We start from the raw sequence: 16,121 nt of genomic DNA on the forward strand, positions 1-16,121 counted from the left end.
CTCCACTTGACACATTTATGTTCTCAGGGTAAACGGGGGGAAGATTAAATGAAAATGACAATTATACTTGAAAATATAGTATAATGCATATTAATGTTATACTTAGGTACATTATTTACCCAGAAAATATATTTACATAGACAAGATTAAAAACTTGAGCATTCGATGGACACACCCTTTTTTTTCAATAACCAGTCAACCACAGAAATCTTTCTATACTTTAGAAAAATAGACCATAAGGACAGCTGCTCCAACTTGCACTGCACTCCTACTCTTTCTGAGATAAGGTACACTTCCTTTCCTGTCTGTACTCTTACCCTACTGAGAGAGAAGGTAACATTTCTCGTACCTTTGCTAGCTCGCAGTTTTTGTCACTAAGATTTCCACAATCACTCTCATCATCTTGATTATAGTGATGTAATCAGTTTTTGAGACCAACCCTTTCTCCACAAAATAATAAAAATTGGTATTAAGATTTAAAAAATAACTGTGAAGGTAGCAATATTTTATGCTACAGAACGACACTAGTGGAGGTTTAGTCCTACAAATACGTAGATTTTTGTTTTTGTTTTTTTTAAATCATGGAATCCATTGGTTTTGTTTAATTTATAAGGTATGAAGAGGGGTTTCTATGGTGACAAACATGAAGTTCAGCTTGCACTAGAATCAACCGCATTTCCAAGGGACCAGGATTCAGGAATGCAGGACATGCACCAAACTCGTAATCTTTTCATCACTGGAGCAAGAAGAGAGACTATGGATGCACTAGGGAGTGTGGGGCATGGGTGTGTGGAAAAGAAGAAGAAAAGGAAATGCATTACACAGCTACTGAATCTTTACTGATTGGACTATTAAGTCAAAATAGAGAAAACTATCTTCTCCCACAAAATCATATTGAGCTTTAAAACACAAGTGTACAAGTATTTAGTAGGTCTGTAAAACAATTATTTCTTCATTCTATTATGTCTTTGGAGGTGAGAAGGAAAAGAGGATAAAAATACTAATGAAAAAATTAAAACCTAGAAGAATGAGAAAACCACCCACTAGCTTCTTGCCTTTAATGTCCACTTTTCAGTGACCTGACTCTATTAATCCAAATACCGCTGGAAATGGCCATATTTTTCAGATTCTTGAGTAATGTTTTTTCCCTTAAGTCCCTAAATGAAATTAAGCAAACACAACTCCTTTATTTAAAAAAAAAAAAAAAAGGCAGAATGATCCCCCAAATGAGAGAATTCTGTGCAGAGGAGCTTCAGTGTATGCTTACGGTGCTAAGCTAAGCAGTGGTCTAGGTCCAGGCTCTGCCCTTAGGAAGAAGGCCTCCCTCTATAATAAGACCCTGTTCTGGGTGATCAGCTCCTAGAGTTTCCAGCAGCATGCCTGGCACAGTTCAAAGCCTTCTCATCAGGGTAAAGAAAACAGGTAAACTTACTTGTGTATTTCCAGTCACCATTTAAGGCTACGAGATTATTACATAATTAGCAAGGTCAAAAATCTGAGGAATCACTGAGATCCTCTCACTCTTTTATCCTTCTTTCAAATCTGTATGGAGGTTTCTCTTTTTCTTAAAGATCACATGTGGTATCATTTTATCAAATAAAGAATCCCCAAATGAGCTCACTTTTCTTTGAGAAAAATGGTCGGCTCTAAGTTCTATAACAAACTGCCACTCTTTTAAAAATAAATTTAGTGCAAAGAAATAGGAAGATGAATGAATAATCTAACTTTTCAATTTTCCAGCAAAATATCTTAGTACTAAAGAAATGCCACGAAACAAATACAAACAAGACAAAAAAGTGGCAAAGATGCACCACGATACACAAACAGTCCTACTTTCTAAGAAAACTGGAATCACACAGGAGTTTCACAATGTGTTTTAAAACACCCTCATTAGTGTCTCCTTTGTTGTTTTGTAGTTTAAATATTTCAGTTGATAGGCCAGCTTGCCAAAATTTGCTTCAACAAAAGAGTAAACTGCCTTGGAAAAAAAAAAAAGAGTCAAACAGGCTTCAGTAAGCCAATATGTTGTACTGCGCATAGCCAGCATTTGCCCTGTAAAATATATGCTTCTTAGTATGCACATTGTGTAATCCCTTTAAGTAACAATTACTAAGTTAAACAATACAATATGTCCCACTGGCAAGAAAGAGTGTGATATGCACCAGATTAGAAGATTCCATTAGGAGATGAACTCAGCTTTCAGCCCTGAGGCCACTAAAAGGAATATGTTCCAGACAGGACTCAGTCAGAGAGTCTCAGGTGTGGTGAGACAGGAGCAGCTGCTCCATTCAAGATTATACCTTGCAAACCAATTCAAGGAGATTGCCCAGGATTGTTTCAAGGATAACAGGTGCATCTTGAACATAAAAGAAAATGCTTTGAAAATGTTCTGGCCAAAAAATTTCTTGTTAATCAGAAAAGGAGGAAAATTGTTCAAGGCCTATTGAAATTCTACTTTCCAACTGACTCATAAATACAGATTCCCTTCCCATTGAATTTATGTGGAAAATATATATTTCATATATTTGAAAAAGAATTATTATCCAATCTTTTACCTTAATGATTTTGTTTATTTACAGTATATTTCCAACATGGAAAAATAAGGAAAATATATCCACATATGAACCTTCTGCTGAGATTTAACATACAGTAATATTTTGGCATATTTTCTTCAATTTCTCTTTCTTCTTAAAAGGATATAATGTACTGATATTATAGATACAACTAACTTCCCATGCTTTAATTTTTTCTCCTAGAATAACTTCGTTCCTGAAGTTAAAAGGAATCATTCCTACACATTTTCAGATTTTCAAAATATATACTCATAAATAAATACACATTAAATTGCTCTGTTTATTAAATTTCTAGGAAATATAAATGAGTCCAAGAAATCAATAGAAAGACAAGCAACTCCATTATAAAATGACCAAAAGATATGAAGATGCAATTGCTGGATATGAAAACCAGATGGCCAATATATGAAAACCTGTTCCACTTCATAAGCAATCAGAAATCCAAATTCAAACAGTGATATATCATCTCACACACAAAAGACTGAATAAGCTTTATAAAATATTACTTATTAAAAATTACAGAAAAAAATTAAATAAAGAAAGGAAAAAAATTATAGAGTATGTCACCTAGAAAATGAATATAGAGTTGGGTGAGGCACTTACACCAGTAATCTATTTTTAAAATGTCGATGGCAGAGACATATCATACACTAAATTCTTCATTCACTTCCAGTGACTCAAACATTCTTTGCCATTCACTGTGGTTTTTACGTAAAGTATTCTTTGGCATTATTTTATATAAAAATATATGATGGCATTAAGTTCAACTTAGATAATAAATATTAAACTAATGCAAGGACTATTTTACTACCCAACTTTCCATGGAAATCAGTTTTAAAACCATTCAGAAAATAAAGTTACTCTTGTAATTTTTCCAAAGCAGACACTGCCAAAAACAGAATTTAAGAAATACATTTCATTAAAATTTTTGTCTAATATGCAAATCTTAAAGTTTTGAACTCTTGTATCTATCACACTGTATCACAGAACCCATATTTAAATAGTCCCTTGGAGTCTACAAGATACCCAGCTAACACTTCCTAAAGGAAACTGCACTTTAAGAGTCAAGTCATCACTGCATAAACATAAGGTCTTTAACATGCCACTCCCACAAAATCCCGTTAGCAATGATCTCTGGGCAATAAGTTCTCTCATAAATAAAATGGCATTTCCTTTGTACCTTGGGAGGAGAAGATGAAAGGGAGGGACCATAATTCAGGTTATCACTACAAGCACTGCTGTGAAGAGATAAAATAGAGGCTTGAGTGGAGTAGATACTGCCATTATCAGGAGAGTACTGCGACTCAAAGGCAGATTCATCTGCTAAGTCAGCATCATTTGCGTTCACCTAGGAATAAAAACAATAATATCAGATGGGAATTCTGTTCTGTTACTAAGACTAAAGGGCATACTGGTATCATTCTCTGGTCTATTCTATTTTCTATAGGACCTCTTCACTCTCTTCAACACATCAGAAACTAACTACTGTAACAGAACAAAGACAAACTGGGGCTAGCATAGAGGGTTATTTTGTTTCATCAATGAAAGGGCAAAAGGTAATAACAAAGGGCTTGGAGCAAGTCTAAGTTTAAATATTTCTATAATTTAAAAAAATACTTTTTTCCAGTTACCTGGAATTATAATGTGAAATTATTGTAGTGATTACAATATACACCAAAACTCCAAATGGCTGATTTAGGAGCTGGCAATTGAAAAATAACTAACAAGAAGAACCATATCCTTCAACAATAGGATTATTAGAATCAAAGCAAGATGTGCACAATTAGTTATAAACACCTAATGGAGAATTTCACAGGTTTGAAACCTCTCACTAGTCCAACACCACTAAGACATGTATTTAAAATATTCCTTTCTAGTAACACTGAGGAATGCTTCCCAGCCCTCCAAAAAAATTTTAGGTCAGGAACCTGGCTTTAATAAAGGAAGTACTAGGAAGAGGATGTGTAATTTTTACACTTGTATAAATGTCATATGCATATTTATATCTGGTATTTAGTTTTATACTTTATTAACTATTAACATAGCACTGGATCCTCTACCAGACCATAAGGTTCTCAGGAACAAGAACCATATATTCACAAAACAAAGTTGGCCTCTAGTGGTCCCTAAGTATAGTTATTACAGTGAATGATTTTATATGAAAGTGAAGTCGCTCAGTCATGTCCGACTCTTTGCAACAACATGGACTGTAGCCAACCAGGCTCCTCTGTCCATGGGATTTTCCAGGCAGTAGTATTGGAGTGGATTGCCATTTCCTTCTCCAGAGGATCTTCCCAACCCAGGGCTCAAACCCGGGTCTCCCACATTGTAGACAGATGCTTTACCGTCTGAGCCACCAGGGAAGTCCATGATTTTATATAGACCAAGTAAAAATAAAATTTTAATGTAAAAGCTTCTGGTAAATCAATAATGTTAACAAACACATATTCATAGAAAACATGAACATTCCCTCTTTTGGAAGCTTTTGTGCTTTTAATCCATAAGTGAAACAATGTATGTGACTTTCATATTATTAATATAGGTTAAAGCGTCTGCCTCCAGTGTGGGAGACCAGGGTTCGATCCCTGGGTCGGGAAGATCCCTTGGAGAAGGAAATGGCAATCTACTCCAGTATTCTTGCCTGGAGAAGACGGAGAAGCCTAGTAGGTTACAGTCCATGGGTTCGCAAAGAGTCAGACACGACTGAGCGACTTCACCTTCCATGAAATAACATAACTGTTAAATCATTAAAAGGAAGCTAAAATAACTGATCTCTGACTGAATACTGAAAACAGTTAAAGTATGCTTAGAGATATTCAAGTACGTATTCAGAGCAAACAAGTGCTTTAATAACTTTTGGTATGATGTAAAGATTAAATTTACATGTTGACATAATACACTGCTAAATTAATTTCTGCCACAAATCCAACATTTTTCAGGTTTATAATAGTTTGCTTTTCTTCTCATTTTGAACTGTGAGAACTACTGAAGTTGAAAATAAAATGTTAAGTTTTCCAAAACATAATGAACAAAGAATACAGTAAGACTTCAGAATGTTTTGAAAAGCAAAAATAAGACACATTTAAGATTTTGAAAGAAAGCTTGATAAGCCAGTGCGCCACTAACCAGAGCCAAGTCAGCCCTGAAGAGGGCTTTATCAGCCAGCCCTTCCTCCTCGCAGGAATGTGGCGGGTAGAGAAAGGAATCCTCCTTAGCAGAAACATAACCCTCTTCTGGGGACAGCTGCAGGGAGAATGAAGCTCAGTGTTTGAGGATGAGTTCACGAAAAACAAGGCAAACAGGAAAGAAGAAAGGAAGGGAAAACAGAGGAGAGGGGAGAAAAAAAGGGCGGGAGAAAAAATTGGCAAGTTTTCAAATAATGTTTTCAAGTTATAAAGTCATCATAAACAAACAACTTTAATATAAATGATGAGCAAGAAATATAATAAATATTAATGTTGAACAGTTTTATATTTTAAGACACAGTAAGAATGCTTATCCCAATACCAACATCATCTGTTAGATGAGAATCCCTTTCTACAAATTTCTTTACCCTTCTTACAAAAAGATTATCAAAATCAACAATTTTTTACATTATAATAATCTTCTGGTCACCTACCAAATACTCGAGTTAAACAATGACTTCTAAATACAGAAATAAGGCAACTTTTAGGTGTTAAGATGTAGAAGAATTTGCAGAAAAGGAAACATTAAACAGAAGGACCAATATCTCTCTGTCATTCCTTACTAGAATATTACTTTAAAGAATGTAATTTCTCTGACAGGGATAGTTGATGTATTGATCATGTTTGCCATTTTCTTTGTGTAACAGAAACCAAATGTATGGTCAATATTAATAAATATGCAGAGTCCCATAATGCACTATCTTCATTCTTACACTCTTCATACTGAACCCTTGTTCTGATTCCTACAATCCTGGTTTAATTTGAGGTTTGCTTAATATTCTCTTTCTTCTTCCCATCCTTTCTTCCTGTTTTCATAAATACATTTTCACAGGTTACCAAAATTTGTTATGGAATGAAAAGCAGAGCATAAAAAATCTACTCAACATTTTAAATACATCAACAAGCTTACAATCTAAATAAACTCTTTGACAAGGTAAACAGACTTTTATTCGATGTTTATGCAAATATATCTATGTGTCTATGTTTAAGAGAAAATATTATTTGTCTTTTCTACTTAAAATATATTTATATACTGAAAAAAAACACAAATATTGAGACTGTCTCTAGTATTTCATTGCAATTCAATGATAAGTGCTATGTTGCAATCACTGTACTAAATAATCATACTGACATTATGTAGCATGAATTTATTAGTTGTTTTTATATTGCAGTCATTAATAACATGAATGCTATTCCCTCCCAGGAGAAGAACTACAGGCTGATGAACCTAAATTAGAAAGTTCAATTTCTTGCTCTGCAGTAATTATACAACAAATATTTTGAAGTCAACAAAATACCGGGACTTAATCCACTCTGACAGAGATTCTATTTCTTCCACTATAACTGAAGATTCCATTGTTAGCTGTTGTTATTAATTTCTCTAATACATCAACTTATTGGTATAGATATTTTAAAGCCTATTCTTTGAAAACATTTGTTTGTATATTGATCATGACCTTATTTTTGAAATAAAAAAAAGCTAAAAGTGAACCACAGAACATTAACTTTTAAATTTATTTCTGAACTTCCTGGCTGTTTCTTTCCTTTATCCTTTAAAAAAATATTAATCAAAATTAAATTTTTACACTCATGGAGCCAATAACCATGCCGATGGAAAAGTATCAAAAGTCATGACTCAATCATGAAAATACCTGAAGCAAAAAGGCTGAAAGTCACTTTTATTTGCAAATAAAAAGAAATCAGTAAAATCTGAATTCTTACAGGCAAAGGCTTGGCAACTCCTATTCTCACAGTTCCTGATGGTGCACCCTTCAGGGCCTGGACAGCTTCTTCGAGACTGCTGTTTTCCAAGTTAACATCATTAACAAACATGAGTCGATCTCCAGGAAGAAGTCGTCCATCCTTTTCGGCAATTCCACCAGGCACCAAAGAACGAATGACGATCACAGTGCTTGCTGGATCAACTGGATCCTGAAAGGACAAGAAAGCAAAGAGCAGGCAACTCCTCTCTACACTTAAAAATGTTATTACAGGTTGCACTCTCTGCATTGTAATGGATGGGTAAAATTTTCAAAGTGTCTTTTCAAAATTCCATACAACACTTCCAGTGAATTATCTGGGTGAAAGCTATCTCCATTTTGAAGGGTTTAGGAAGAGTCCACCCTAAACAATAGCATCCCCACTTTCAATGGTTCCCAAGTAGATGTTTTAAATTTTATAGGTAAATTTAAAAGTGTGACTTCAGCTATTGATAAACAGTCTACTTTTATAACTATCATCTGAGATTCATGAATTATTAACAGCAGCATTTACTGACAGGCTGTTACTATTGTGGAACATCAGTAGATGTGAGTGTTCTGAGGAAAGGGCTTGTTTTTGGAATGAAGAGATACAGGAGGCCATATTGTAGTTGATAATGCAGTGTTTTCTGAAAAACAACAACCTTAGTATTATAACAAGACTCCAGAATCATGACTGAGAAAGAATACAACTCTCTGGAGTCATCTGAGACAGCCTGCCAGCTCAGTATTAATTAATGAGGCACAGCAGCTGCACCTCATCAGCCCAGCAGTAGCATCCCCTCAGTAACTCGGCACCGAGTGCAGCACGAGGATGCAGGCTACACCTGACCTGACCTAATTTGATTATTCATCAAGTTTGGTCAAATAATAAGAATATGAGAATTTACAATATATCCAAAATAATATATCTATCATTCAGTTCAGACAAAAGAAGTAAGTATTTGATAGTTTCTGCCTTACCACTCAAATATGAACTATCCATTAAGAGCAAGGAAATAAAAACAATTTAGGTATATTCCCCAAAGAAACAGTAAAACTGTATTTCAAGATATTCCTAAAAGTATTCTGCATAGTCTTCAAATTTCCAAGAGCTGAAATATAAAAGAGCTAAAAAATCTCAATATCAAAAAAAATGCTTTATAATAATAATCTTATTATAAATTATTATTCTGAAAGACTAGAAACAGGAACACATATTTGATGACTCTAAAGTATTATCTACTTTTGCTCTGCCAGTAACAATACGCATTTAGCATGTTATCTTTTTAAAAAAAAATTTTGTTAAAAGTAGGATATATTTACCTGGTAATCTAAAATGCTAAAACCAAGTCCTTTGCTCCCTTTCTCCAGCTCTATGTTCTGAATGTCAGCTTCCCACATAGCCAAAGGTCCTTGAACTTCCTCTGCATTCTGATCCACATCAGTCATAGTCAGCACAGGATCCTCTGTCTCCGAGGACCCGATGAACTCACCTAGATCTACGTGAGGCTGGATAAACAGACCAGACAGCTCTTATTTCAGATGTACTAGATCCGCAGATGTACATACCAACACTATGAGGAAAAGGGAGATTCCCAGCATCTGCCCAGAATATAGCACTCGCATATGAGCAGCAACAGTTTATCAAGAAACCTTTATGAATTAAGGCAGCAACTTAGAAATAACCTAACTTGTAATAGGCACTTAAAATGTATGGTTCAAAGAGCTTCCATAAAATATATAGTGATTCTATCTTAGTAGCATAATTCTATGTGATTTTCACCATTTTTCATCAGTGTCTGAATCACATCTGTTGTTAGAAAAAGAAATCTAAAGCTATTTTTGATATTAAAGAAAAAGAATGCTTATGATAAATTAGAACAATTCAAGAGGAAATGACTGTATGTTTAAGTTCTACACACTGAGCAAACAAGGGTTCTAAAATCCTATGAGTTGTGCACGTGATTGTTTCATTAATAAATTAACATGCACAGTGGCAAGATGATATCTGAAGACACACTGGCCTTGGCTTGAAGACTTCCTCTATTATTTTTATTTTATCTGTGTAGCCTTGAGCTGCATTCTTAACCTGGGCTTCACAGTACCCATCTCAAAGAATTTTTGCAGATTAAGTAAGGTAATATTTAAAAAGCACTTGGCACAAAAATAGGGGTTCAAACATTAGCGTCTTTTAGTCAAATATATTACAGTGAGTCTAAATTAATTCAGTTTTGTATAGCTCTTGAAGACATTAGATAGGAAAAACATGTTTTTGATGATGAAATGTTACTTTAAATGCTACATTTGCTTTTTTAACAATTATTGTACAGTAGGACCATGGATGCAAATCTGTCCACCTGGTTTATTGTAATAATCCCATTTATATCACATAAAATATATCTGGACATGCATGGTGCTACACTGATTTCTACAGAATTTGGCATTATGTTTCTTATTTTCCCCTATTCTTATCACCCACATGACAAGCACTGAGCTGGGGAGGTTATACAAAAGTATCTTTGACTAGATATGTACTATATATTCACTACTTTCATATTTGAATTTTCCCTCCATTAAGGGGGACAAGTGTCTATTTCATAGGAATACTGTGAATGAATTATAGAAGCACCTATTTTGCAATAATACCTAATTACTGACATTTTACCTCAAGAAAAGTGAGATTCAGAAAGATGAAGTGACCTGCCCACGGTCAGAGAGAGAGTAAGGGTCAAGCCTGATTCGAACCTACATCTGTCTGACTCCAAGGCCTAGCCTATACGCCACAGGATTTGTGAGGAAATCAGTACCAAGTAAGAGAAAATAAAGGCTTAAAGACTTTTAAGCGTCGTACAGCCTTCCCATTATACATTCAGACTGGTCTCCTGTGTCTGCGTGTCTGATACCTTTTCTGTTAGTTCAATGTCACATAAGTCCAGGCTCTCCAACTCTGACGGGGCAGTAGGTGGCACCGTTCGACGACAGCACACCATTGTCACCTCTATAGGTAGCTCTTTTAAAATGGTCACCACCTCCTGGTGATTCTCCCCAAGTAGAGTTATGCCATTCACCTGTGCAAAAAGACAAGTTGACCAAGAAAGAACACTTCCTAACACTTCAAAGCAATTTTTTATTACATTAATATAAATTGTACTCAAGGGATGATCATAGCTGTACTATGCTCAGAACTATGGCTGGATCTGTAGTAGTGCTGCCTAAAATAATTTACATGCAACACTACAGTCTTATTGGAATTGGACGTCCTCAAGTACTCACAGAAAGATCACTAGCTTTCACCCATGTTTCATATGCCTGTGTAATAGTTTGGAAAGGGAGAATTAATAAAATTGTTCCCAAAGAATAAAGCTTGTTTTAAAATGATATATTATCATTAAATGAAAAAATTCAAGATAAAAAAATGGCATGCATTTTATTATATACTAATACATTTAAAAAGTGGGATAAATTAACAAGTTCAAATTTTCATACATATTCATTAAAAATATCTGGAAGATTGCACAGAACCACTAAGAAGCAGTTACACCTAATGAAGGGTTGGGACAGAAAAAAAACTACTCACTGGAGTATATCTTTGTCTTATATGTGATTATAAAACATGAATATATTACCTATTCTAAAATTTGAATGTTTAAAACAATGTAAAGCCAGTTTTTATATTCTCTGGACCTAAAACAAACAAAAACCATGCATGGAATTAGGTCTGATGATCAATGCACGTACAGATTAGAAATGTCTGCTGTGGGTAAAGTTTTACTTATGTATCTCTCTCAGGTACCCTTTGGAGGAGGAACTTGAAATAAGAACTTAATTGTTTACCACATTAAGTGTCCCACAGCCTTTTCAGAATTTTATTTACGAACGGGAAGATGGAATAGCTTGCTTACTTCCAACAGCTCATCTCCACTGAAAAGCTTCCCACTGTGTCCAACAGGACCTTCCGGGAGGACAGATCGAATAAAATGATGGCCTACTGTTGCTTCCAGACTTATTCCCAACCCACTGTTCTCACTGAACTTGCTCACATGAGCCACCTGAAAGGAGAAATATCATCACAATTTTTAATATTCTTTCATTTTTCTTCTTTTTCTGTATATGTATTTTATGTTCACCCCCTAGAAGGTCAAATTTCTCACAAAAGCTTCAAAAACCTTATTTTAAAGCTGCAAACCTTTAGCATTTTGCCTTGGAAAGAGTATTGATGTCTATTAGTTCCCTGAACCAATACAAACCAAGAGGAAGCAGCCAGGTGCAAGCTTCCAAGACACTCTGTGGTATCGAAGACGCTGATACCAGATGGAGGGTAGTCAGAGGACCACTGATAAAACCAGAAGCCTGAGCTCAAACCACACACAGAAAGACACACCCTTATCACCTTCCATGTGCTAAGACCACACTAATCCCATTACGCAGACTATCTCACTTACTTTTCATAAATAGGTACTATGTCTATCCCTGCTTCCAAACTTACAAAAATGAGGTTCTGAGAGGTCAGTTTCAATAGTCACACAGCTAATAAAAGCACTCTGAACCTCAGCAGTCTGAACCCATGGCTCAGGCTCTGGACCGTACACTGTATCAAGGGGACAACACTTGTCTTTAAAAGTGAATCAAAGCTTAAAACAGGAGAGTAAAGTTTTTATTTTCTACTGTTAATCTAAATAACGAAGAACATTAGGAAATCATTATTTTTACAGGCAGAACAATCACTATAATATTAAAATCAGAAAGTATACTAAAGAAAATCTGCTTTATCTCCTTTATAGTTAAGGGAACTGAGCGATAGAGAGGCTGAGAAAAATACTGTTTAGTTATAAAAGATCTTTTTCAAATCTTAATGAGCACAGAGTTAATACTGGAAGCTGCATTATCTGAGTTTTAAACCTATTGTTGACAAAATCCATCAATTCCTTATTTAGGTATCACTTCCTCCATGCAGCCATCCACGTCCCCCCTTACAACATCCATCAATCCCTCTCTCTACTACCCCACTCCTCCTATTACTTCATTTGTGCTGTGTAACTACATAGGAAACAACTGTAAATCCAAACAGGTCATATTTACCTATGTTTGATAAGGGCCTATAAACAGCTTAGTCCTTTCAGACTTATAATACATTTTCACACTTGATACATTACTGGAAGCGCCACCAAAATAACATGTAGACAAAGGGCAGTTAAAGGTCCACAGTCTCCGTTCTGACCTCTGTGAGGAGTGGCCAGTGAAAGTGTCCTCTTACTACTCAAGTATGACCCAAAGGAGTGCAATCTCAGTTGGGCATGCCAGCCATGTTAACCCCACCCCACAAAGGAACCTCCCAACTATCATTTCGTGCTAAACTAACCATAGTTAAGCTGGACTTTGTTGTATTCTTTCTTGACTCAATTTAAAATGGTAGTCACAGCTGTAGTTACTCAAATCTTACTTGACACAAATTGAGTGTTTAAAAAAAAAACTTTGTAATGAGGATTAACAGAAACACTGAGAATACTGCTTGACACAAAGTACTCAGTAAATGTTATTTTTATTAATATTATATGTAATTATCTCTTGTGTTTTATCACCTTTAATCTAGAGCTACTTGAATATCATAAGCAATATGAAAATTTTTACCTAACCAAGTATTTTATTGTTCCTTTTGAAATTCCTGATATTAGCTGGTATATACCTAAAGATTCATAATCAATGTCCACTTCATTAAAACACTTTTTAGAATAGCAGATAACAGCTGCTACTCTAGATATGCAAGTTATTAAGCAAACATGAAATGGTTCACTACGGCCTAAGAAAAATGAAAAAAGCATGCAGACTAAAAACTCTCAAGAAGAGTAAGAACATAAGAATGATAAAGAGTAAATCGGAAAAAGTTCTTTTTACAATTCTGTGCTAAGTCATGATGATTTTTGTTTTATTTTCAAGTAAATTCTGTCATTCTATTCAGATTCTTTCCATAAATCCCAAGAATGAGAACCAGAAAAACTCTTCCTTTTATCTATACACTACGACAAGAAATAGTGATGAATTATAAGTTCTAAAACTTCTAGTCCTTGTACTTTAGCACCTTGGTTATTTACAATCCAACTTTTTCCAATTTGAATTTTTTAATATCTGAATCAGCACATTTAGGTCTTTGAAAAAAACTCTGGTGTTTGCAACTTCTCTAGGACTACTTATAATAGTCATCTTCATTACTGTCAGAAACTCCCCGCTCAAATACAGTTCACAAATTAGGAAGTAAGGGAGGGGAAGCTAGCATACCACAATTTCATAATTAATCCCCATAATCCTTTGCCACTTGGTCAGCAGGGCAGCTTCCTGTTGTTGAGCATCTTCTATTTCTTCTCGCTCAGCTGACACTAATGAAGAGTAGACACAGTTAGTGGCATACTACAAAAATCTCCATGTTTCAATATTCTGTACCAGAGACACAGTGATGAGAACCTGTCTGTCACACTGTTAGGTAGGAAGTTAGGCATGAGCAAAGAAGGGTGGCCTGGCTGAAAAGGATGCAAGCTGATCTCTAAACCCCATCCTAGACACACCCAGCGGAGCTCACAAATATGCTACAAAATAACCACAGATTTTTCCAACTTGGGCACATGTGCCCAAGGCACACTAACCACAGGGGCTTCTCCAGGTAACCTTTAGGTAACTAGGAAGGAGCCCACTAAGGGTTCATAAATACTCCGCACGCACGCACGCACGCACGCACGCACGCACGCACGCACGCCCCACCCCGACAAAAGACTGAATTATGGGAAGGCATAAACAACATAGTCTGCTGTTATATAACTTGCAGTTGTCAATAGGCTCTGAGCGGGTGCCCAGTTGCATTCACTTTCACTGACTGGTGGTGAGTACAGGCCCTATTTTGCATTTTGCACAGGGCATAACCAAAAGGAGGAGACAGAAAGTATAAAAAGAGGGAAGCCAAGAGGAATCAGAAGGAGGATGACAACTCCTTTGGGGTCGGCCTGCTCCCATGTCTTTGGAGTAAAAGATCTGTCTGCTTGAGTTGAACTGAGCTGTTAACTCTGTTGCTTTAAACCCTTCAGTCCGTCATTCCAAATTTTTGTTGAAATGAGACAAGAACCGATGAAGAACTGACATGACAATAGTTAAGTTTGACTCTTCTCCTAATATATGATTTACTCTTATTTCTCTACAATTTTAACAATTCACTTTAGAACTGTATATTCCAACACTATTCTCTTTTAAGAGGTATCTTTTGGGTCTTAACTATATTTCAATTAAAGTATCCATATATTATCTAACTTTTATTTAAAAGAATGAGGACTCTAAGTAGCTCTAGGATTCACTTGATGGCCCTCTAGTGACTATTAAAAAACTATACTGCCTTCTATGTTAATCTCTTTCATTTTCATTTGGTTCTACAGAGTACAGAAGGGAACATGCTATGTCTCAGAAAAAAACAAACAAAAGAAATTAACAAGTAATAAGTGCAACCCCATGTACTCCATGTACAATGAGAAAATATAAATAAAAAATAAGAAACAAATGGGAAATGTAGATTAAATTAAAACCCTATAATAGGAATCATATTAATTGGTAAGAAAAAAAAAGGAAAGTGAAATCTATTTTGTGAGGAAATTCACAAAACAATTATGTAAACAATACTGAATTAAAACAAAATAAACTGGTTGAGGATAATTTTCAAGTCATATTCAAGGATTTCCATGCCATCATATTTCTTACTCATAAAGGCTGTCTTTAAAATAAAAAAATCTTTACAAGGCACTACTCCCTAAATTAGATATTCAACATCACTTTTAGCATTCAATTCTCAAATTTAAAGAGTATTCTAAAATTCAGATGTCTCATTAACTGCCTGCTTGTTAGTGGAATGAACGGGCTTTCACTCCAGGCCTATTCCAGGTTTTTTATGCTTTAAATTAATAATATTCAGCTTTCTCCTTGAGAAGCTAGAAACAGTAAACTATATATTTTTTAAAAAATCTGGAGACCAGCCCCCCAAAATAAGTGTTTTCTCTTTAAAAGTGTATTCAGTGCTGAGAGGATACATGTGCAGGAGTGAACACAGATTATAGGAAACCTTTTAACCTGATGAGAGTTAAAAACAGGATTGTCAGTTCAGTCCCACCTCCTCCCATAACCCACTTCTCCGATTCTGCAGCGGTTATGCAAGTGAGCAGTGATTCAAGGAGGGTGAGACTCTGAATAAAGAAAGTAGGGAATCTGTAAGCTAATAATAAAAGATTTGTATTCATTCAATCAATCTACAGTCACAAAAACCCTCCATGTTCCCCCTTTCCCAAATGCCTCGAGATGAGATTCCAGGCACATTTAAAAAAACCCTAAAATCCAATCTTCTGATGTTACTGCAAAGTCAAATGACTTGCCCAGACTCACACAATGAGTTGAATTTCTGTGGAAGAGGCAACGATATCATATCCCTTGTCTGAGGACCAGCACTTGAGTGGAGGCATTAGAATCGTTTAGATATTTTTTTCCTTTATTTTAAAAAGATTGTGGGACTCCTGATCCCAGGTCTAGACCCTCTCACTCTCAATGCACATCACCAAAGTAAAACAGACAGTTGAGCCTTTAAGGCCATCCACTACACT

At 35.4% G+C, this 16,121-nt stretch overlaps 1 protein-coding gene across 10 annotated transcripts in view; it reads right to left on the minus strand.

Moving 5' to 3' along the window:
* Window positions 1–16,121, minus strand: part of MPDZ (multiple PDZ domain crumbs cell polarity complex component) — a 175,573-nt gene that overhangs the window by 80,812 nt on the left and 78,640 nt on the right. For 7 of the 10 annotated variants that reach the window (XM_069576571.1, XM_069576568.1, XM_069576569.1 and 4 more), the window contains exons 13-19: window positions 13,774–13,871; window positions 11,403–11,549; window positions 10,404–10,568; window positions 8,824–9,009; window positions 7,481–7,690; window positions 5,700–5,816; window positions 3,754–3,921 (exon numbers count right to left, since the gene is read on the minus strand). In XM_069576571.1, the coding sequence (XP_069432672.1) occupies window positions 3,754–3,921; window positions 5,700–5,816; window positions 7,481–7,690; window positions 8,824–9,009; window positions 10,404–10,568; window positions 11,403–11,549; window positions 13,774–13,871 (1,091 nt within the window). The remainder of the gene's footprint in view (window positions 1–3,753; window positions 3,922–5,699; window positions 5,817–7,480; window positions 7,691–8,823; window positions 9,010–10,403; window positions 10,569–11,402; window positions 11,550–13,773; window positions 13,872–16,121) is intronic. The other 3 variants (XM_069576572.1, XM_069576573.1, XM_069576570.1) reach the window with 1 other exon arrangement.

The sequence above is a fragment of the Ovis canadensis genome, chromosome 2 (genome assembly GCF_042477335.2).
Source record: "Ovis canadensis isolate MfBH-ARS-UI-01 breed Bighorn chromosome 2, ARS-UI_OviCan_v2, whole genome shotgun sequence".
Lineage (NCBI taxonomy): Eukaryota > Metazoa > Chordata > Mammalia > Artiodactyla > Bovidae > Ovis > Ovis canadensis.